Here is a 24943-nt window from a genome sequence, read left to right on the forward strand (position 1 = left end):
CAACGTTGGTGCAGCTATGAATATATCATTTTCTAAGGAAAACATGCTTTATTTGAGATTGAGATTATTGAAGGAATTTAACATTACATATATGTAATGATTGTACAGATTGACTCCCATATAAATTTGTAACGGCGAACGCGTATAATAGAAGTATAACTTCTACCGGCAGTCCCACTGGACTGCCACACCCATTTTTTTCTGTAGGGGTTGTCAAGCCAAGCCGATAAGGTCTAATTTTCTGGAGGTGACACTATGCACATGTATTTCATTTTTGTTGAATTAACATTTAGATTCCATCGCTCGTATTCTTTTATTAATCGTTTTGTCATCAACTGTAGATCTTCCAGGTGTTGTGCGATAGCTACTTAATCGTCCGCAAAATAAAGCATTACATACAATTGTTTCATCGGTTAATGGTGTACCCATTCCAAAACATAATCTCCTCCATTTATTCAGTGTCTTCTGCTGATAGATTTTGAAAGGTGTTAAAGATAGACTATAGCCTTATTTTTGATTGCTATATTCTACATAGGGGTATTGTATCTTTCGTCACGAAGTCCACAAGTAATAAAAAGTTGGGTTATCCCTAGCCAATCTTTTTTACATTTAGTAAATAGATAGTAAATATGATTATTTAGTTTTACTATTTATTCCACTAGACGAAAATTAGATGTCAGAAATATCAATATTTTTAATATCTGATCATATATGTATTTTTTCAATGTACATCCTATATTATGGAACCTTCCTATATTTCGACCGTATCAACAGACAGACAGCCATAACACTTTCGAATCTAAGACTGAAATTCAGAAGCGCAAATTAGCGCATCTAATTGCCAAACAAATTCCAAAACCTACAACTTTGAAACCCACTACAGTGGTTCACAACTTTTCTGATATCCCTATTTCGACAATTGCCGGTCAATCTTTAGCAAAAGGTTTTAATTACTCTGTTAGCAAAAGTCACATTCCAATTGATACAATCATCTGTCAAACTGAAGAAGCCATCTTCGGTTTACCTTCCGAAGATCCTAAAATAACGAGACAATACATCGCTAGAGTTCTTAGAAACTAAAGCCTTTTACTCAGAACATTAGCCAATCAGAGAAAAAAGCCCTGAAAGAACTTTAGTCAAATCCAAATCTAGTCATTCTTTCCGCCAATGGAAGGCAAAGGCCACCTTTATCCTGAACACTTCTTCTTGTATTAATAAACTCTCAAATCTCAATATTACTTTAAATTACAGACCAATTCCTAATAATCAACCAATCTAGAGGAAATAACAAAATCCATCATCAACAAAACCTATCTTCCTGATGACATAAAACCATCTCTAATTCCTCGTGAAAAGTCTTTCAGAACACCTCGAATATATGACCTATCAAAAATTCACAAACCGGATATTTCTCTACGTCCCATTGTCAGTGCATACAACTGCCTTACACAACCATTGGCCAAGTAGGTACTTGGCCAAAACTCTACAACCTCTCGCCGAAAATGCTTCATCCTTCGTCAAAACTTTTTTTTCAATTAGTCGAACTTCTTAAGCAATACCCCATCTCACCGTCAGATATTCTAGTAACTTTCGATATCGTTTTACTTTTTACAAATATTCCTATAGACAAAACTCTAAACATTCGCAAAACTAAATACAGTACCCAGCAAGACACTTATCCCTCATTAAATATTGTATGTCCAACACTTATTTCATCTTCTAAAATCAATTCTGCAGATTGCAGTTCTACCATCTCCAGTAATTGCCAATATATTTATGGAAGACTTCTAGACTCGAAAACTATCCACGTCAATGCTTAAACTCACATGTTAGCTACGATATGTTGAGGATAAGTACATTCGTCATTTGGTCCCACAGCAGGGATGCTTTGGTGTCGTTTTAAACCCACCTGAATGATATAGTTCCTAGTATCCACTTCATGATGAAGGTGGAAACTGATTCATCCCTACCGTTTCTCGACGTTATTATAAAGAAAAGCCAATCCCAAGGTTTTCATTACTTAAAATTCACCCATACCGATCGTTACTTGCATGCCAACTCTCATCATCCACCTTCACAAATTAATTCAGTCATTAATACCCTTGTCTCCATATCAATAAGCCTTTGCGATGCTGCAAGTAAACCCGCTAAACTCTCTAGTTTAAAACAAGCCCTCATCCAAAACGGTTACAGCAAAAATCACATCAATAGGAACATCCACAGACATCAATCTCCCACTTAATCTTAACCCAAAAACTCAGACCCTTATCATACGAAATCTTTTCTTCCTTACATCAAAGGTGTCACTGACAAAATCGACACAATTCTTAAATCAAGAGGAATAAAGACACTAGTGATTACTGTGGGAGAGATGATGCATTCTGATAAATGGTTTTTAAACTACCCTTTTGTTTTTAATAAGACATGCTGACAGAATATGTGTGGAAAGGCAAGTGTGTCTAAAGGCAAGTGGTCCGAGGAGCAGTTGTTTAAGCAATTACATTAAGTGAAAATGAAGAAATGGGTGTATACGAAACCAGTAGACATGTTCAAATACCAGGGACTTCCGAAATCGTGAACCTGGTCTTACTTCTACTCTTGGGATAAATATTTGCTCCTACTCGGACAATGGTAAGATCAATGGCATTTGAATTAGCTGAAAAGCTTAAATTAAAGCACAAATTTAATAAGGATAGCCGAAAAGTTGGTTACCCTTGTTTGAAATCATTTCTACGAAGAAATAAGCAATTGTCAGTAAGAAAATCTGAAAGTATATCAGCTGCCAGAGCTTTAGGATTAAACAAAACTGATATTTCTGCTTATTTCATTCTACTTAAAAATATCCTGAATAAACATTCCTTAATGAATAAACCTTGTTCAATATACAATATTGACGAGACAGGATTGCAGTTTAGTAACATGTTGCTTCAGTAAAATCGGCTGAAAAGGGAGAAACGATTTCAATAATCGCATGCTGTAATGCTGAGGGCTCCTTTATACCACCGGTGTGCATTTTTTAGGGTAAAAACAAAAAAGTGGAATTTGAAGTAGGTATGCCATCTGGTGCAACAGTATTTATGGGTCAAAATCAGCGTATGTTACCAAGGAACTTTTTCTGCGATGGCTTAAAGAACAATTTGTCTCAAGAAAATCGATAGGAATGGTGTTACTACTTTTGAATTACATTAAAACATTAAAACATTAGAATACGCTTCCGAAAATGATGTTATTCTGTTTTGCCTTCCAAGTAAAATCACTCAGTTTTTACAGCCTCTTGATAGGGCATTTTTTAAATCGCTAAAAGCTTTCTATTACCATTGCAGTGTAATTTATATTTGAGAGGAAACTCAGGACAAAAAATTGGTAGATTTCAATTTGGTCGACTCTTCGCCATAGCTTGAAAAAAATCAGCAACAAATCAAAATGCTGTTTTATCATTTAAAGCTATTGGTATTGTTCCATTTGATTCATCCGTAATTCCAGAATACGCTTATTTGGATACGAGCAGTACTAATAACAATTTACAGGCAAATTCTCACATTCCCAATCCTTCAGTTGACATAAACAAACCAAAGTGTTCCAGAGATATTACTCCTCCGCCTGCAGAAACTGTCATCAGAGAAAAGGAAAATTCAGAGAAAGAGACTCTGGGAAAGTTACTATTGTATACTTTCGCCTGCATCCGCATAACCTAGTGTTGCTTTTGTCAGAAAGAGAAGTAAGCAATTTGCAACCATAAACCAATAGCGAAAATAACGATAAATAAAATATTTAAAACTAATCGTAAAAAGAAGAAAAGTACTACAGTGTCGAAACGTAAAATTAAGAAACTATGCGCTAAAAACAATACGAAATATAAAGATTCTTCCTCTGACGAAGACCATTGGGATGAATCTATTATTTACTATGATTCTTCCAGCGGCGATGAAGAAGGAGCAACATGTGTTATCTGCGGTAAAGATTATGAAAAGACCACTAAGCGCGAAGACTGGATTCAGTGCGTCAATTGTACCCTTTGGATGCATGCGGGTTGTACAAAATACGTAAACTATTGTGATGTGTGTGGAAGAAAAATATGTAAAACTAAAAATTAATGTGTAGACTTAAATATTCTCCTAAAATATTGTTTTTTATTAATAAATACATATGACTACGCCGTCTCACCTTAGAGAAAAAATGGCTTTTATTTTGAAATACATTTTGCTCATTTTTTTCATTTTTTTAGAAATAACATCTTTAGTTTATCATTAAAAGATAGTCAGCTGAATGCTTCATAACTTTATAGTTTACACGTTTTTGTATCTTTTTAAAAAATGATTATAACGAACTTCTAAATTTTGTACGGCATCTCTCCTAGAATTACGGATGACTCAATACTCAGTGGCGGATACAGAAATTTTTGTCAGGGGGGTCATGGGTCTTGAGGGTGATTTTGATACAGGATTTAAATTTTTGGAAGTTTCAATGGCTGATCCCCAGAAATATTTTGTCGGGGGGAGTCATGGGTGTTGAGGGTGATTTTGATATAGAATTTAGATTTTTCTACCTTTACGATTGATATGATTTATGCCTCATGTAAGGGAACCCTTTTCTCAATATATCAAGTTATTAAAACCCAAATACCCTAGGGGTGCAAAGAAGAGTGCAACATTAAGGGATCTTAAACTTAAACAAAAAAAAATAATTTAAACCCACATACTCTATGACAGTAAAATCAAGTGTACAAGGCTATTAAACCAAAGGAAGGTTATTAAAATATAAATACTGAAAAATCAAGGACTGTTAATTTAAACTAGTTATTTTAAAGACAATTAATTTAAACCCACCTATCCTATATCTACAAAATCAAGAACAAACCAATTGGTCCAATAATATCCTGGAAGGTGTCCACAATTTTTTTAATGCCACTTTATCTTCTGGTGTGTTATCAGTTTTAGGCAAAACAACTTGAAAATTAAATAGATTTATAACTTTCGGTCAAAGTCGTTCTTCTCAATCAGTTAAGATATTGTCTAAAAGGGGTAAATAAATAGATCTTAGGAAATATTCTTCGCAAGAGTTAGCAAATTGGTTTTGATGAGAAACTATACGAGGCATCTTCAATTTAATGTCTAGTTATTCAGCTATTTCCTTTACTTCATAGTAAAGTTTGCTAAAAACAGATTCAGCATTTGATCTTTTATTTTAAAAAATGCAATTAGTGTCCTCTATAGCCTCAGTAGCCTATTTAAAGTCTAATTTTGGTGACTGAAGAAGACGACTAAGTGATTCAGTTGTACCTAAAACATCACTAAGACAAACTACTATTTCACAGTTTCACAAATACCTTGGACAGCAGCCCCCAGTTCCTTTATTTGTATTCACTAACGTATCAGACAGAGCTAATGCAACAACGATATTCACTTTGATATTTATTATAGATAAATTATAAAATGTAGGACACTGTCTCAACAATTATAATACATATTCAAATTACAAACAACCAATTAGTAGACAAAACTGAAGATAAGAAATACCTAATAGAAAATAAAAATGTGCGGATTTCGTGCGAAAAGTCATGTCATGAACATTGAATGAGCAATAATGTGTGGACGGTAATTCTATCTCATAGATAATCGAACGATTCCTTGGTACTCAAATGACGAATTGATAAAATTTGAAAATCGCGTAACTCTGAATTCGTGGAAGTCTTAGTCGAGGTATTACTGTATTTAGAATTGTTGATTTTTTTTAAAGAGCAATTTAAAAAGGCTTCCGTATAATCTTACACTTACCCCTAGAATAAATGAGTTTGAATCGTTTCAACTCTTGACTTCCTGCTTATAGGGTTAATGGGTTTTAAATTATTTTTTAGGATTATTTTATTTTTAATTAAATTTTGTTTTGGGGGTGGTCATGACCCCCGTGACCCCCCCCCCCTTGCATTCGCCACTGTCAATACTATGCCTCGATTGGTGACGTATTTTTTATATATTTTTTAGTTTAAAATGATAAAAAAATATGTAAAATAACCATATCTTTAATTTCTTCGAGCAGTGAACATAATAGTCGTTTTTCAATAATAACTAAAATCCATAAAGTTCTTCTCTTCAAAAATTTCGAAACAGAATGGCGCGCTTCAAGAATTCCTTGGTAGGACACTCCTTATTGACCTTCTGGTCCGGAGAAATCACATTACAATTATTAATAAGGAAATAAATTCGATAATAATTCGAAATGATAAATTATGCATGGCTCTAAGCTAGTTACATAAAAAAATCCGTGTGTGATAAATGTTTATGGTGTAGGTATTGGTAAAAATTAATGTTTTTGACTTATTACTTTATTTTTTGTGCACACGATCCTAATGAAAATGTTGACACATTAATAAACACCTGTAAATCTTGTGCACGCCGTTAATGAATATTGATTGGTGAAAAAATGTGTCAAAGCAAACGTACCATAACAAAATGATCAATTAATTATACTGGAAAAAAATTTAATAGTTATTTAACTAGAAGTAGTTCAAAAGCAATAAAATTAGAAATTCTCGGCATGATATTGGATACACAAATACTAGATCACAAAATTAAAATGGGGATCTCAATTATTACAAAATTAGGATTCATACAAAAGTGTTTGTAATATCTCTAATCATATTGTTTTGAAGCTTTTTTTCTTGTGGTATTTTAACCTTATTATATACACCTTTATTTACACTAACCATCGTAAAAATTACTAGGCTGAGAAAAAAAAATGTAGTTACCGAAAAAGTATTTTATTTGTCTTAATTTTACAAATTATTTTGAACAAAGAGACGTTTCTTCTTCTTCTTCTTCGCGCGTCTAGGATTACTCCTGTTTGTCTGCCTGTTATTCTGTTTCAGTCGTTGTTGACTGTACATTATCTTTCCACCTTTTTGGCGACCTTCCAACGAGTCTTCTGCTATACGGCTTGTTGTTTTTACAGATGTTCGCTAATCTATCTGGTCCCATTAGGTTTACATGTTCGTTCCAGTTTTTTTTTCTTGTTTTTATCCACCTGTTAATATTTTGAATTTTGCATTGTTCGCGTATACTTCTGTTGGTTTGTCTGTCTCTTAATGATATGCCCGCTATTGCTCTTAATACTTTCATTTCGATATTGTTGATTTGTTGTTTCGTCTTTCTTGTATCGGTCCTTGTCTCCGCTGCATATGTTAGAATTGGTCTTACTGTTGTCTTGTATACTTTCATTTTACTTTTCATGGTCAGATATTTGTTTCTCCATATGGTTTCTCGGAGGCAACCACTTACTCTTGCCGCTTTTGATGCTTGCCTTGTGGTCTCTGTTCTTATATCACTGTCCCTCTTTCCCGGCTCTTTACTGATCACTATACATTTAGTTTTTGCTACTGATATTCTCATATTAAGTTTGTTGGCTGTGATATTGAAGGTGTGGAGCTGCCTTTGTGGGTTATCTTCGTTATCAGCAATTAGTACTGCATCATCGGCATAGCATAGTATCGTGATTTTATGCGCTCCCTTGTGGTATCCGTGTCGTTTTCTTACTTCGTGAATTATTCGATTCATCACCATATTGAATAACAATGGGCTGAGCGAGTCTCCTTGGCGGATTCCTCTTTTTAGTTCTATGCATTCTGTTTCCCCTGTTGGCATTATAACTCTGGTCTTGTTGTTCTTGTTAATTTCATTAATTGTCCTTATTATCTGATGGTCTATTTGTTCAGCTTGTAATAAATTTAAGATGTCATGTCGCTTCACCCTGTCAAAAGCACTTTTTAAATCTACAAAGCACATGTATGCTAGTTTTCCATATTCAAAACACTTCTCTATTATTTGTCTGATAATAAAAATTGCGTCTATTGTGCTGCGGTTCTTTCGGAAGCCTTGTTGTTCATCTGCCATGTTCGCTTTTTCCTCGATTTTATCTTTTATGACTGCCGTTAACAATTTTAATGTACTATTCATCTGACTAATGCCTCTATAATTTTCAGGATTTCTCGAGTCTTCCTTGTTAAGTGTCGGTAGCAGGATACTTTCCTTCCACTCCGCTGGTACTACTCCGGTATTTATTATATCGACGAATAATTTTAGGAGCCATTTGAGTAGTGTTTTTCCTCCATATTTTAGCAGTTCATTGTTTATCTTATCAGGACCAGGTGCCTTTCTGTTTTTTAATTTTTTTATTCGTTCTTGTAGCTCTTCTTCTGATATTAGTACAAATTATGTATTAGTATGCGTACAAATTCATTCATTTCTGTTTTTTGTCTCCTTATCATCTTCCACATCTTTTTCTGAGATCCATAGAGGTCGTATTCCATATCTTTGGTAAATTTCTACCAGTGTTGTTTTTTGATGTTATCTATTTCTTGGTTTACTCACTTCCGGATTCTCACGTAGTCTTCTCGTGCCTCCGGTGTCTTCTCTCCTTTGTATGTTAGAAAAGCTTGTTTCTTTTCAGTTGCTAGTGTTTTTACCCTTTCGTCGTACCATGGTGTTACAAAACTGAATACAAATTCCCGTTTATTTCTGTTAACTTTTCTTTTACCTAAAGCTTCTTCCACTGCTTGTAGGATATATTTTTTAATAATTTTCCAGGTTTCTTCTATATTCTTTTTAGTCTCTAGGTTATGGCTGTTTAGCTTTTCTGTTAGTCTGTTTCTATACAAGTTTTGTGTCCCTTCTTCTTCTAAGCCTTCTATGTTTAACTTTTCTTCTACTTTTGTATTTCGCTTGCCTTGTATGGTAATTGTTATATTTATTTTTCCTAGTAGCAGGCCATGTTCGGACCCTACATTGGCGGAAGATAGAGTGCGCATATCTATTATATTCTTGGGGTGTATTTGTCTGTTTGTTATAATGTAGTCAATCATAGAGTTACGTCCTCTTGTATCTGACCAGGTGATCTTATGGTGTATTGGGTGGTCAAAGTATGTGTTGTTAATTCGGAGGTTATTCATTAAACAAAGTTCTAGAAGTCTTTCTCCGTTGTCGTTGAGCGTTTCTTCGTTAAATATTTGTGTAACTCCAGCCACAGGTATGTTGCCTACTCTGGCGTTTAGGTCGCCGAAATTTATTGTTTTACTACCGGCTATTGTGGTGTCCAGTAGATCTTGGAGCTGTCCATAAAAAGCATTTTTGTCTTCCTTGTTTTTGCTGTTATCTGGTGCATATACGGGGATAATATTAAGTATCGTCTGGTGAAGTTTAAGGCAAACCAGCATCTTGTGTTCGTTGATGTATCTTATTTCTTGAATATTGTTACTATATTTCAAAGCACGTGGTGTTCGTGTGTATTAAGGTATAAAAAAAATTGCTTATTACAAGCTTAAATTTTTATTTTAAGAAGATCTTTTCGGAATTAAATCATTCCATCATCAGTTAACTAAAAGAGAGAGTAAAAATACCAATATTAAAAAACACAAGTTAAAATTTAAATATATAGAAATAACACGTTGGTTTTTTACTACTTACATAAAAAGTTGTTAAAAAACATTGTATGGCCACTTAAAAAAAAAACTTTCGAAGGACATCTGTATTAAAATATAATCCTCATGGTTTTATCAAGGTAAATGCAATAGACTTAACTTATTGATTATTAAAACTGAAGACGGGGGCATCTTACATGACCCCCTGTAGCTGGTGAAGTTTTTTCGACTTACATTACCTCTGATCTATTCTGGAGTCTTGGGCTAACTGATATAAAGATGGTATGAAAAATCAGTTAGTACCCATCAATGTCAAGTGGAATGATGTAGTAGGAGCAAAAGTCATTGTGCTTAAGTTTGTGAATAGGCAGTTTTTAGTGAAGTATTGTGTTTTGTGTGTAGTAAAATCAATAGCAATTTTTGGTATTTTAAAAAGGTGGTAGAATGTAAAACAATGAGTGACTGTGATGTAAAATAAATTTGGTATACCAGGGTAAGGCAAAATTTAAGTTAGGTAGTTGAAATTAATAAATCATTTGGAAGCGGTAAAGAGAATGTTATTACCTAATTGTTTCCTTGTATGAAGTAGATATAGATAAAAGTTGGTTTGAAATTTGTGGAAGATGAATCGAGGAAAAAGAAATAAAAGAAAGAGAAAGAAAATGAAGTAGGAGATGAATGTAAAGATGTAAGCTGGGGATACTGAAACTGATTGTGATAAGAGATTGATAGATGTGGTGTGAGTATTTATAAGAAAATCTGTGTGATTAGTCAGATGGTAGTTATTGGAGAGGATGGGAAATGGGATATTGGAAAAGTGATGTTAGTGTATTAATGGTGACAAGAATAGAGTTAAGTATGGCGGATTAAATAAGGTGATATTAAGATATGGGAAATTAGAAAGAAATGTAGAAGTAAGTAAAACTGGATGTGTAGTTAACATAAAGTCCCAATTGTGTTAATCGTCACACCAGCATCAATAGAGACTTTGTTCCACTTCATCGACAATTATTTTCCTGATCTAACTTTCTTTATGTTAACTACACATCCAGTTTTACTTACTTCTACATTTCTTTCTAATTTCCCATATCTTAATATCACCTTATTTAATCCGCCATACTTAACTCTATTCTTGTCACCATTAATACACTAACATCACTTTTCCAATATCCCATTTCCCATCCTCTCCAATAACTACCATCTGACTAATCACACAGATTTTCTTATAAATACTCACACCACATCTATCAATCTCTTATCACAATCAGTTTCAGTATCCCCAGCTTACATCTTTACATTCATCTCCTACTTCATTTTCTTTCTCTTTCTTTTATTTCTTTTTCCTCGATTCATCTTCCACAAATTTCAAACCAACTTTTATCTATATCTACTTCATACAAGGAAACAATTAGGTAATAACATTCTCTTTACCGCTTCCAAATGATTTATTAATTTCAACTACCTAACTTAAATTTTGCCTTACCCTGGTATACCAAATTTATTTTACATCACAGTCACTCATTGTTTTACATTCTACCACCTTTTTAAAATACCAAAAATTGCTATTGATTTTACTACACACAAAACACAATACTTCACTAAAAACTGCCTATTCACAAACTTAAGCACAATGACTTTTGCTCCTACTACATCATTCCACTTGACATTGATGGGTACTAACTGATTTTTCATACCATCTTTATATCAGTTAGCCCAAGACTCCAGAATAGATCAGAGGTAATGTAAGTCGAAAAAACTTCACCAGCTACAGGGGGTCATGTAAGATGCCCCCGTCTTCAGTTTTAATAATCAATAAGTTAAGTCTATTGCATTTACCTTGATAAAACCATGAGGATTATATTTTAATACAGATGTCCTTCGAAAGTTTTTTTTTTTAAGTGGCCATACAATGTTTTTTAACAACTTTTTATGTAAGTAGTAAAAAACCAACGTGTTATTTCTATATATTTAAATTTTAACTTGTGTTTTTTAATATTGGTATTTTTACTCTCTCTTTTAGTTAACTGATGATGGAATGATTTAATTCCGAAAAGATCTTCTTAAAATAAAAATTTAAGCTTGTAATAAGCAATTTTTTTTATACCTTAATACACACGAACACCACGTGCTTTGTATTCAACAGGTATACTAGCCACTCCTGGATATTTCCACTTCATGGTTTGTTCCAGTTTCACTTTTAAGTTACTATATTTATTGTGCATTAAGAGGCCTACTCTTGCCTGAGCTCGTTTGCTTTTATCTACTCCGCTGTACAGTAATATAAATTTGTTTCTATTGGCACTTCCTTTCCCTTTCTTTTTTGTTTCGTTCAGGGCACATATATCAATTTTATGGAGCTCCAATTCCTACACAACTTCCTGTTCCCGTTTGATCCACGATGCGATGTTCCAAGTGCCAATTCGTAGATTATTTGGTTCTTTTGTCCTTTTTCTTGAGTGGTTCGTCATCTGTGTGTCCGTCAAATTCCGAGGCTTCTGTTCGGTTCTCTGAGCATTGATTTTTTTGACAGTAAGTAGGCTGCTAACCTTGCTCACCAACACCCTTTTCGGAGGACCATTTTTCCCTTCCTCGTCATCCCTGACCCCGCCTTCCTTGGGGTTGGTTACCCAATCTCCAGCAAGATTCCTCAGGTTTTCCAGGGTTCACCCGTGCACCCAATCCGCACTTTGTGGAGGTGAGGATAGGGATTAAGTAGGAGAGAGACGTTTCTAAAACCTAAAAATCATCAAAAACTACAAACACACTGCTGACAACAAAGGGCGCGATGTTCACCACAAAATGGACGTCGGCAGTGTTCGCAATGGTGGGTTGTCATTCGACGTTTTTTAGATGGACAAAATTGGCACATGACACGTTTTGACACAATAGGACATATTAGGCATATAGGTTCTTGCTGCGGCTCCAGATTTAAAATATTTTCAACAAGCAACTTTACCGAGCGGTTCAAAGTTGGCCAATTTATACGATGCTCAGTTGTTCAGACAAAATGACCATAACTTTTTTTTGGTGCTGGTTTTTTTCTGCTGTCATTGTTCATTATGATTATAAATTATCCAAGAGTTTATGCAAGCTATATTTATTATGCCATAGAACAGGCAAAGAGGCCATATTCTTGTTTTTCTGGAGATTTTCATGTTTCCGCACATTTGGTCAAATGTCTTACTTGGTTGTATTATAAAATTAAATATATCTGGCTTTCCAGTTTAATCACATTCTACTGGACCGTTGTGGATTGTCGACAGAAGAAGCACAGACTTATTTACTTTTGTCTTATAGGATACCATTGTTTTTTTCATTATCGAAGCAAAATAAGGAATGACAAATTTCACGATTTTTGAGATTTATCATCTCGGGGGGTATTTCTCTTCTATTTTACCGTAGAGTACCAACTATAGTTAAATTTTAAGGAGGTTTTAAGAGCTCTGATGCTAGCGGTACTGACGTAAACCAATTATCCATGGTTATGTTACGGTTACTTCCGTACACACCCTGAGTTAATTGTTTTACATAATATTATCCTAGAGAGAGTCCATTGGTTTTAATTCCCTTTCCTAAATACAATTCTGCATCGAACATAAATTTGGTACCTACGTCACACAACATTACTATTTTCAGTTTTATGTCTGGTCTAGAAATTTTATCACCAAAACGTAAACATTCTATAAGAAATTCAAATCTTTCTCGGCCCATAGTTGCTACATATATATTGCACCGGAAATTTTGTCATCAAACATTTGTCTTGTCCCTAAATGATTGTCTTTTTGGGCAGCAGCAAAAATAAGTGGTCCTAGGAGTGCATGCAATTCGTCAATATTCACTTTCGAGTTTGTAAGTTTTTTGACTTTATATTTTTGTGTCCTAACAGAAATTTCAGCATTTGTATATCCTACAATTTTTGTCAGAGACTCTGTTCTGTTAAAACAATGAAAAGCATCTAAGGGAGTTTGCGCTTTCGTGGTTTTATCAGTGGGGCCTTGAACAAAATGTACGAAGTTACGTTTTGGAGTTTTAGTAGCGGCCTTTGGTTGAGAGGACCACCTGTGTTCATTTTTACCTTTTGGACTCAGCAACTGAGTTTGCTTCTCTTTAGATTTAGCAAAATTCTTTACCAACTCTTTACCAATTTCTGGAGATTCTTCTTCGTTTGATGGAGTTTGCTGAGCAGGACATTTCTTTTCCTTGTCGATTTTAGAGCCATTATTTTCTTTTCTTGAAAACACTGAAGTAAATTGTTTCTCCAATTCATTACTCTTTTTAGAACTCTTACTACTTCATGGTCGAAAGTCGCAAGTCATGGTCGAAATCTGAGTCATTTTCGCTTGATGGTTCGAACTCTGATTCAGATGGACTGAATGCTTCTAAAACGGCATCTTCTGTTTCAGATCCACTTTCTGATTTATCAGAATTGTTATCCGTACTTCACTAATAATGTAGGCGTAACTTTACTTGTCCCAGGGGAAGGCACAAGAGAACATATCCTTAATGTCAGACAGCTAATCGAAAAAACTCGTGAATTCAATACTCTTATGCTTATGTGCTTTGTGGATTACACAAAGGCCTTCGATAAAGTCAAATGGCATCAGCTATGGTTCATATTAGTGGAAATGGGAACACCACACCACTTAATTCAACTAATCAGAAGTCTATATGAAAATAATAAGTGCACAGTAAAAATAAACAACACCCATTTCGATCATTTCAGAACAGAGGCAGGTGTCAGGCAGGGATGCATAATCTCACCAACTCTGTTTAATATCTACAGCGAACACATTATGCGAAAGGTACTAGAGGGATGGAAGGGTGGAATATCAGTAGGAGGTCAAAAAATCAGTAACTTGAGATATGCTGATGACACTTCAATAATCGCGGCAAATCAAGAAGAAATAGAAGACATAGTGAGATGTCTGGAGGAGAAAAGCAAAACATATGGACTAAAGCTAAATAGGAGTAAGACAAAGATCATGATACTAGACAGAGCTCGGAATAATCTTTAACACATTAAAGAAATTGGTGGCTTTGAAGTAGTAAATAGTTTCATATATCTGGGATCCCTAATATCAAATGAAGGAGGGTGTGACCGAGAGAAACATAGAAGGTCGACTATTGTTAGAACAGCTATGATGAAACTGGTAACAATTTGGAAAAATTCTAGCATAACAATACACACAAAGCTAAGGCTGGTAAGGGCACTCATTTTTCCCATAGCCACATATACATCCGAAACGTGGACCTTAAAGAAAGCGGATAAAAATAAACTAGATGCTTTTGAAATGTGGGTATACCGCTGCATGTTAAGAATATCCTGGATTGATCATCGCACTAACGTATTGATATTAGAACAATTTAAAGATGGGTAGATCAAACAAAAATATTGATTAACCAAGGGTTACATGAAGCCGAACAACTAGCCCAGGACAGGGAAGGATGGAGGGAAATCATGAAAAAAACTGTAAAGACCTGATGGTGTTACCACATCCCAAAAGGGATTAGGAGTAAGGAGGAGGAGGTATATAATATTTCTAGAGATTTGTTTTATTTTGTTTTTGTAAACTCTTACAATGGATTATAAACTTGTAACATTCTCATGTTACGAACAAGGAAGTTCTAGAAAAAATGAAGAAGGAACCAGAGATTGTGTTTACGATCAAACGCATAAAATTGCAATATCTGGGACACGTTATGAGAAATCAGTCAAAGGTAAGCGAGGACCCGGTAGAAGGAGAATATCATGGCTGCGGAATTTAAGAACATGGTTTAAGAAAACCTCAACGGAGCCGTTTCGAGCCGCAGCGAGCAAGGTCATGATTGCCAATATGATTTCCAACATCCGAAACGGATAGGAACCAGAAGAAGAAGAAGAAGAACATTCTCAAAAACTGTTGTAAGAATATAAACCAAAAACTATTTAGATAATAGTTATATTCAAATATATGACTATAAAAAAAAACGAACAAAATCGTGGTATCATTGTAAAGTATCTTTTCGTTAGATCTAATATTATTTATAAATAAAATTATTAACACCAATAAAATACCAGTTTCCTATAAATACTAAAGTACTCATTATAAAACACCTTGGATTTTCATTGATTTAGTTTGTGGGTGTAGTAAATTTATCGTCATGTGTGACACAAATAATTTTAGATAGTATACAAGAATATACGTATTAGATTAAGATGTAAATGTCTCTGTATTTTTAGTGTTTGTGGTTAAGGCTATAAAATTACCATTTATTGGTTTATCATTGCATGAAAACATTGATTCTACGCTGTAGGTAAACCAAAGAGAAAACTTTAATTGCCGATTTAGAACCTGTAAATCTTCTTCTTAATGTACGTCGGTGTACACTATCTAGTGAAAATTTTCTGCAATTGTGGCAAATTTTTTCTTTGATAAGGTATTGAAATTTGCGCACAGTGGTTAAATAAGATTTTTCTTGCGTTATATCATAAATAGAAGAGAAATGAAAAACAACAGAGCCCGGGAACAAGATGACATTATGATTGAAAGTATTAAAACGGGAAGAAAAATGTATTTAGGCTCTCAAAGTTCTCAAAGATTTCAATAAGCCAATATTCCAATGAATTAATATATCACCAGAACCAGACTCATGAACTGAAGAGAAGAATCGGCCTTGGGTGGGCAGCATTTGGAAAACTGAGAGAAACTTTTAAAAGTGAGCTGCCCACATGCCTAAAGAGAAAGGTATTTGATCAGTGCGTCCTCCCAGTCTTGACGTACGGAGCAGAAACACTTACCTTAACAAAAGCAGCAGCTACCAAACTGAGAGTCACGCAAAGAAGAATGGAGCGGTCCGTGTTAGGAATAACTCTGCGAGACAGAATAACCAACGAAGACATCAGGAGAAGAACCGGAGTGACTGACATCATCGAGAAGATAGCCAGACTAAAATGGAGATGGGCAGGACACATAGCCAGAATGACAGATGGGCGATGGACAAAGAGGTTATTGGAATGGAGGCCAAGGGAAGACAAGAGAAGCGTCGGTCGACCACCTACAAGATGGACTGACGATTTAAGAAGACTCAATAAAAACTGGATGAGAGCGGCGCAAGATAGACGGGGTTGGAAACATGAGGAAGGGGCCTATGTTCAGCAGTGGACTCTTGAGGCTGGATGATGAATATATCACCATTATATTTGCCTTTATCCCTATGCGGGGACGGCTTCTCTAATTAAACTTCTCTATAAGTTTCTATCTTGGGTAATATCAATATTAATCCTCTTTACCGACATGTCCCGCCTAAGCATCTCCGCCAGGTCTTCTTTGGTCTTGCACTTTAACGAAAAAGCTGGCAAGAGTAGATGGTAAAAAGCTGTTCGTTCAGTAAAGCTTTACGAAGACTACGTTGCTCACTTGGGATTTCTTCATTTGGGATGAGTAAGGATGTAGTTTATAGAGAAGTGGCAGACAAATCTTAATTGGTAGATAACAGGTAGATAAATAAAAGGTAGGTGATAAGAAGGCGATAATTTGACAACAGGAAAACAAGAAATACTAAATGTAGATAAACTGCAACAATTAGGCGCCAAAGTCTTAACCTGAAATTTATAGGGACTCGAGATTAAATCAATTAAACGGAAAGTCCGACGAATGTCTGCTACATCTTTACCACTGTAGTGGTTAGCGTACAGAGGTGTCAGAGGTCTACTTTGGTGGCCATGAACGCAAACGATTTAATAATATCGTTTTCTGTTCTCTAGGCTATACGAAATATGTAAAAGATCTTTTAGCAAAAGCTGCTATCGCTTTGTTGAGTTGAATGGGCAAATTTATTGCCTAGGAGGTGAAATTTGAATTGAAAAAAATCTCGTGCTCGAATCGGTATCAATAGAGTCTTATGACTCTTTCACCATCCCTGTTCCCGTCTTAAATTAATTCAAAAGAAGTTTTGCAACTTCTTTTTCTTTCTTCATTCTTTTTAATACTTCAAAGTTAGAAACATTAGTCGCTCATGGGTTCTTCAGAACCTTTCTATAGTTCCACATCCCAAAGGAAGACATATGTATACGTAAAATTTAGTCAATTATATTTTTAGGGCTAATATCAAATCTCTGGTAGGTACAAAGAACCTATTTTTATTTTTATAAAGTTGGAACGTGCTTTTTCAATTCGAAGTTTTATTTCGACAGTGTGGATATTATTTTCTTTTATTAGTGATCCCCAGTACTTCATTACTCTCTCGATATGCTGACCTCCTACCAGTAGGATTTCGTTAACATTGTGAGGATACCTTTTTTTTTTTTTTTTTTTTTTAGCCCTTTTTTCTATCCGAATTGTCGAATAAAGGCCTCTCCCATTTCTCGCCATTCATCCCTGTTCATCATTCATCATTCATCCGTAAGTGAGAACGGGAAGGATACAAGAATCGAACACTTTTGTTCGAAGGTTTTGGGGTATCTTTTTGTCTTTCAGTATGTATGAGAGTTTTCCAAATGCGGCCCATCCCATTCTTACTCGTCTGCTTATTTCGGTAGTTTGGTTTTCTTTGTTTACCTTGATATTCTGACCCAGATATATGTATTCTTCTACATGTTCCACTTTTGTTCCTTGGATGGTTATCGTCGGTTGATCATCTTTATTCGACATTAGCTTAGTTTTACTCAGATTCATTTTCAGTCCTTTTTTTATGGATTCCGTATGAAGCTCATCGATCATCGTCTTCAGTTCTTCAGAACTGAAGAGGATACCTTTAGTTAGCGTTAAATAATAGAAGTGACAATATACATCATTAGCTGACTCTCTATACTATAATTTCAACTTATCGGAAATTTCACGCCCAACATTTTACTGTTGCATGCTGATTTTAATATAGATTTGATAGTAATCTTATTTAATTTTTGCATTTGTTGCAGTTTAGGTAATTGATGTTAAACTATATTATTGATTTGATATTAATATAAAAAAGAAAACAATATGAAAAATCATGTAATTTTTAATATTCTTCTCTTTTAATAAATATGTCCTTTTTTTAGAGTGAAAATTAATTTTAAGCAAGTTTAAAAGTTATTTAAAATTAATGAAACTGGTTGGGGCCTCTCTTTCAATATACCAGTACTATTGAATAAAGTTTTAAAAAAAGATCTCTACTTGTACATGAACACACTTCACACTTGACAAATGACAATTACGACATAACCTAAAAATTCATGAATTTCATGATCTTTAACTTTATTCACGTTGTTGAGTTGTTGAGTAGCGTCTGTTTAGAAAAACCGGTCTGTAAGCTTTTACCGATTATCGGAGAAATAAATAAAGTTTTTGAACCTTAATTAACATTAGCTGAAGATATACATACACATCAAGTAAAGAAATATCAGGGTAATTATTCATTTTCTCTAAAAATATATGTACACTCATTTGCATTAAAACCTCATTACTTTTAGATGGATATTCGACCAAACAACACGATCTATATTAACAATCTAAACGAAAAAGTAAAAAAGGATGAGCTAAAAAAATCCTTGTATGCAATTTTCTCCCAATTCGGTCAAATTTTGGATATAGTTGCCTTAAAAACTTTAAAAATGAGAGGTCAAGCCTTTGTAATTTTTAAAGAAATTCAGAGCTCTACCAATGCTCTTAGATCAATGCAAGGATTTCCATTTTATGATAAACCAATGGTATGTAGTTTTATTTTTAGTAGAGAAACATGTTTTCTGATTTTTCAACACAATTGTCAGAAATACTGTTTCTATTATGTGACTGTTTTGCAATTATTTTAACTTTCTTTCTTGTGCATTGCACTAGGCACATTTTTCTAATGTTCATTTTTAGCGTATCCAATATGCCAAGCAGGATTCAGATGTTATATGTAAATTGAAAGGAACATTCCAAGAAAGACCTAAAAAGGTTAAGCCTCCAGTACCTAAAGATGAAGAGGCACCAAGGAAGAAAAAGAAGAACAAGGATCCCAACAGGGTACCAGGTGGAGCTAATGCTGAGCAACCTCCTAACCAAATTCTTTTCCTTACAAATCTACCAGATGAGACTAGTGAGATGATGTTATCCATGTTGTTCAATCAGTAAGTGTTACAAATAATTCACATGAATTCATGAGGCTTAACACAAATCTATATATTTGTAAAAAGCTGTTTTCATAACATAAAAGCACTTATAGTAATTGATATTCAAAAGCTGTGCCAATATCACTTTTATATCAGAGTGAAAGTGTAGACTATTATCAAAGAATATAGATGCATATAGAAGGACATTTCAAATGGGCGATTTGGGCATGGTTATTATACTTCAAAACACTCCTGAAGAGGTTGACTGCTTAAACTCAAACTGTGCCAGCCGGCTTAAAACCATAATTATCGTGAAAGATATAGTTAGGGAGAAGTGGAAAAGAGTATGAATACGGAGCTATTTAACTTATACATCCTTGCTTAATAAAATTTCAACACCATTGATTTGCAAACTGTCTTTTTGTGTTTTTCACAATAAAATCTTTAATTTTAATACAGTAAAACCTCCATTAACCGAAATATTTGGGGGGGAGGCCGTTTCGGATAACAAGAATTTCGGTTAAAAATAAAATTGTTTTTTATAGTATTCTTGGTCAAAGTATTAGTATTAAAAAATACTTTGAGGTGATTTTGTAATGTTTTCTAATAAGTTAATACAGAATAAAGTAATAAAATTAAGGAAAATGAACAAGTTTAACATGAGAACAGAATGACAGAACGTCATGAGTTTGCCTCATTCGATTGTTCGACAAAGAGTAAAGCAATCTGAAAAGGACAAAACTTTATGCAAAGACAACAAAAATTAAGAACCTAGTCGTGTCCTTAACTAATTAGGCCTACTGTATAAAGTTCTTACCTCTACGGCATTAAAAATCATTGAAGGCAGCGCGAGTCGGCGGTCTCGTGCTGCCTGTTGTCTGTTGGGTCGTCATCTTCGTCGTCTGATACGCTCAGGTTGTCTGGATGAAGAACCATATCAATGATGTTCTGGTCGATGAATTCACTTTCTGAGTCATGGGCTGCTAACCACTCACGTATCTCTTCTTGGTTAATTTCGTCACATCCCGGCAAAATTTTTTATTAAAGGGTTAATTTTTTCTGTCGTTTCTTTACAATTTTCTTCTTCAGGATCGTCAATCAAAATCCCATCAAAAAGTTTGTTCCAGCATTTGAAGATTTGATCTTGGCCCACGACTCAGTAGACCAATAAACAACATGTTTCATTGTTAAAGATTTATGAATTAACACTTTTGGATTCATTTGTCTTCTGTAATAACAGATATCTTAAGAATGCTCCTCTATAATGTCTGTTGAATGTCTCTATTACTCCCTGGTCTAACGGCTGAATTAAGCTCGTGACATTCAGTGGCAAAAGTCTAACAATTCTCACCATTTTGTAGATTTTGAGGGTGAGTTATCGCATTGTCAACATGCTTTGATGGAAAGGTTTTTTGATTTTAAAAAGGATTTTACACTTGGGACGAATTCATGTTAGAACCATTCTGAAAATAAAGTGGTCGACATCCATAAGCTTTTTTGGCCTCTATAAAAAGCTGGAAGAGCTTTTTCGGAAATATCTTTTAGAGGTCTTGGTTTTTTTGATTTCCCAACACACATAGGCATCAATCGGTTAGTGAAATTAATGGAATTGTTTACGTTTTGCGATAAAAATTTACTTTTTATTGACGAAATTATTGAAACTCAGCTGTTTCGGTTAAACGAGGATTCAGTTAAAACGGTTTCGGTTAAGGGAGGTTTTACTGTACATTAAATTGTTAAATTTTTAGTTTTAAATGGTATGATATTTTCATTATTAAAAGTATTTTTTTTATTACATGTAAATAAAATTTTATTCATATAAGAATAAATGATTAGTTTCCAAAAAGGAAGCCAAATTACTACATAGTATATTCAACTAAATAATATTCTTTCCATTATGTGTTACTAGATATCCTAGATACTACCACCATTTGTTAAAATAAATGTTACAGAGATATTGAAAAACAAAAAAAGTAAAATAACAATATATGAGAAATTATAAACATTTTAAAGGTAAGAATAGTAGATAGTTTAGACACACAACAGTAGACAGTTTAAAAACCTTTTATGTGTAAATATTGCTGCTCTTAACTAATATTAATTTTCTTATAGCAACGTTAACAATTATTAATTAATTTGTAATAATAGGAAAGTTAATATTAGTCAGTGGGAATCAAGCAAGAAGGTAGCAGTTATCTCCCACCAGGATGGTAAGGAATATACTCGAATTCCACAAGTATGCATCCTACATATATAAAAAGTACTATTTGATTAATTAATATTTTTTCAAAATTGGTCAAGTTGATTAAAAAACTATAAAACGATGGATTAATACTTTTTCAATATCTTAAAGATATAGCAAAAATGATTTTTTTAAATAAATTCATGAAATGTATTAATTAAACAAATACAGTAGACTCCCTCTATAACGAGAACTGAAATGGCAGACTAATTACCTCGTTATAAGCCGATCTCGTTATATCAGACAACAATATTACTGTGCATACATATAAATATGTAGATTTCTAAAATATTAGCTTCCTATAGTGAAGCCATTCGGAGCAATATAAGATTCTAAATATGTTTTGAATGGCGTTTTTGAAAAAAAGGTGTTTACTTTTATTGTCAACGAAATATGTTAAAACAAAAAGAAGTTGTTTACTTGTATTGTCAATGATATACGTTAAAACAAAAAATCTGTAGTTACATTTTTTTTCAACTACATAATGTATAAAGCGTATTTTGAAGGATAACATAAACTATTGCTTCTGCAATTGTAAAAAGTCTGTCATTCTTGACTTGTTTAAATTGTCCAGTATCATTCTATCATATTTTCTAAAGATGTGAAACATTTGTATTTATTGTAAAGAAGTTTATTGCGGGCAGCAGTTAAGATTATTGCCGGCAGTTAAAAAGGGTATTTATTTATAACCACAGCCGGGTCATAAACTTAAAAAACACGTTTTTCGATCTTATTTTCTCTCGTTATAACCAAATTTACCTCGCTATAGACGATTATATTTCAATAGAAATTTCACGGGACATCTAATGTACCTCGTTATAAGCGAAACCTCGTAATAACCGTGTTCGTTATAGAGGGAGTATACTGTAATACTTTTTGCATAATGATGCATACCTACTTTTGAACTGAGTGTAAGGATAATAAACGAGTGAAGGACTTTCTATGTGAAGTGTTAGTGTTCAATATAATCATGAATTAAACTGATTAAATATGTGGAGAAATATCATTAGAGAAAGAAACTTATCGACAATTAAATATATCTGTGTGCTACCACCAGTCTGAATACTTTTGTCACAGTGCTTTATGACCTAGTCTGCTTGTTAGAGCCCTTTGGTTTCTTAGCAACTCTGTTGCGAGGAGGGTGATGGTATTCTCCTGAAGTCTTTTTATCCTCGGATGTTGCTGATTTGCAACTAATTTTGATGAATGATAAATTTTTGCCTTTTTCCTCATCTTCCTTTGTTGAGCTCTAGAGAGTTGTATTTTGAGACTTTATTTTTTAAATTTTAACATCTGAAATTATACTTCATAATTTCAAATTTTTAAATTGTAAAAATAATTCTTTGGTGTGTTTGCTAAAAAGCAATTCTAGCCTTAGAATTTTTTGGGCTTTCTCTCCCAGTAGTTGACTTTTAATTATTTCATTTGTAGTTTATAAGAAGAGAGTTTTAATTATATTATTTGTAGATTTGTTCATATTTAAATTAAAAATGTTAATCACAATATTTTTTCCAAAAAGATTCAGTTATTAGAAATTAAAATAATATTTTATTTTCTTCAAAAAAAAATATGGTGCATTACTAGGATTTGATCTCTAATTTTATAAAATGCAAAACTTTAATGCTAAGCAGTCTATGACCATGCGGCATCTACATAAGAAAATATCTAAAGTTGCATTTGTGACTGCTGCCTAGTGGTACAATACCTAAGGAACTAAAATCTTGTTCAACTTCTTTTTTGTTATAACATATTGTGTATAACTTCCGCTGAGACTAAAAAATGACAGTAAAAGATCCTTCTATATGTGTCTATATTCTTTGCTGTTATGACCAAAGCAAACATCAAAATACTTTTTTGGTATATGCTTGATTCTGAAGAACTGTCTGTTGTCTTGACACATTTCAATATTAGTAGTTATATCAATATCACAGTAACAATATAGTAAATACATTTTATCTGAAAGACACTTATATTATTCTTCCCAGAACACTAAAATTAGGAGCAACCTTAAAAAGTTAAGTAAAGACATTCTCCCAATTTCTCATTCTCCCAGTTTACTATCAGTTAAATGGTTCATGTTAAGCCCTACAACTGGTCTAATCCACAGTTTATAAACTAGTATGCTGAGGTATAAACTACAAATTATAAAATAAAATATTTCTTTCATATTCATCTCCAGATTGGAAGTTGTTTTTAAATCCAACTATTGATAGATCCAAATGCTGTCCAATTATTCACTAAAAAAATGATAAATTGTTATACTGGTTAGTATTTTTCTTGCTAAATACTACATACACTAAGATATTACCCCAATAGTTAAAAAAATAGATAACAAGAAACCTTTCAATTTTGAAATAAATACATAATTTAAAACTAGCATAATCAGTGACTATGTAGCATAGTTCTGCAAACAGCTAAAACTCTTTAAAAAATTTGTCATATATCCAGGAATTATTGGCATTGTAGACTTAATAAGATAGTATGCTATTACTTGTTCGAAAAGTGGAGACACTACAATTGCCTAATTCATTCAATAGAACCTAATTATTAGACCTTAGGTTCCAAATTTAATGAAATAAAAATGCCCTGATCGGCCCCTGGGTGAGAATACAAATCCTTGTATTGTATCTGTTTTTAAAAATTGCTGTGTGGGTATTTACCCTAAAGCCAATAACAAAAAAAAAAATTAATGAAAAATTACAGCTGTTTTATTATTTATTGATTCATATTCATGTTTCATTTGAACTAGATGTCCTATTTAGTCTATATTTTTAACTCAATATATATTTTTTTAGATTCCCTGGGTTTAAGGAAGTCCGTCTTGTACCAAACAGGCATGATATAGCTTTTGTTGAATTTGAGAATGAACTGCAATCAGGAGCAGCAAAAGATGCACTGCAGAGTTTTAAGATTACTCCTACACATGCGATGAAAATATCGTTTGCCAAGAAATAAATTAGGATATAAGGTTTAGTTTAGGTTTTAAATTTGTACACAGCAAAATAATAAACATTTTGAGAGAAGTAATAAGTAAATTTATTTATTAGGTGCATAATTTTTTGTAAGATAATGGGTATAAACAATGGAGTTTATCATGCGGTACATTTCTCTACAATTTTTGTCAGACGCAGATGTATACAGTGTGTTTCACGGCAAGCTTACACTATCTATATATTGGAAACTACATGATTTTGTTTATGGGGATTGCAAGTTATGACAAACTTAAAGAAAATATTTTGACATG

The 24943-nt window shown here is 33.5% G+C and overlaps 1 protein-coding gene across 1 annotated transcript; it reads left to right on the forward strand.

The window, feature by feature from the left end:
- Positions 1–18614: 18614 nt before the first annotated feature.
- On the forward strand, positions 18615–24722 carry snf (U1 small nuclear ribonucleoprotein A snf). Its single transcript, XM_072527887.1, has 4 exons — positions 18615–18771; positions 18837–19073; positions 19228–19475; positions 24495–24722. The coding sequence occupies exons 2-4, from the start codon at positions 18837–18839 to the stop codon at positions 24652–24654; spliced, it is 645 nt and encodes a 214-aa protein (XP_072383988.1). The 5' UTR covers positions 18615–18771; the 3' UTR covers positions 24655–24722.
- The last annotated feature ends 221 nt before the right edge of the window (positions 24723–24943 follow it).

This window comes from Diabrotica undecimpunctata, chromosome 4 (assembly GCF_040954645.1).
Source record: "Diabrotica undecimpunctata isolate CICGRU chromosome 4, icDiaUnde3, whole genome shotgun sequence".
Lineage (NCBI taxonomy): Eukaryota > Metazoa > Arthropoda > Insecta > Coleoptera > Chrysomelidae > Diabrotica > Diabrotica undecimpunctata.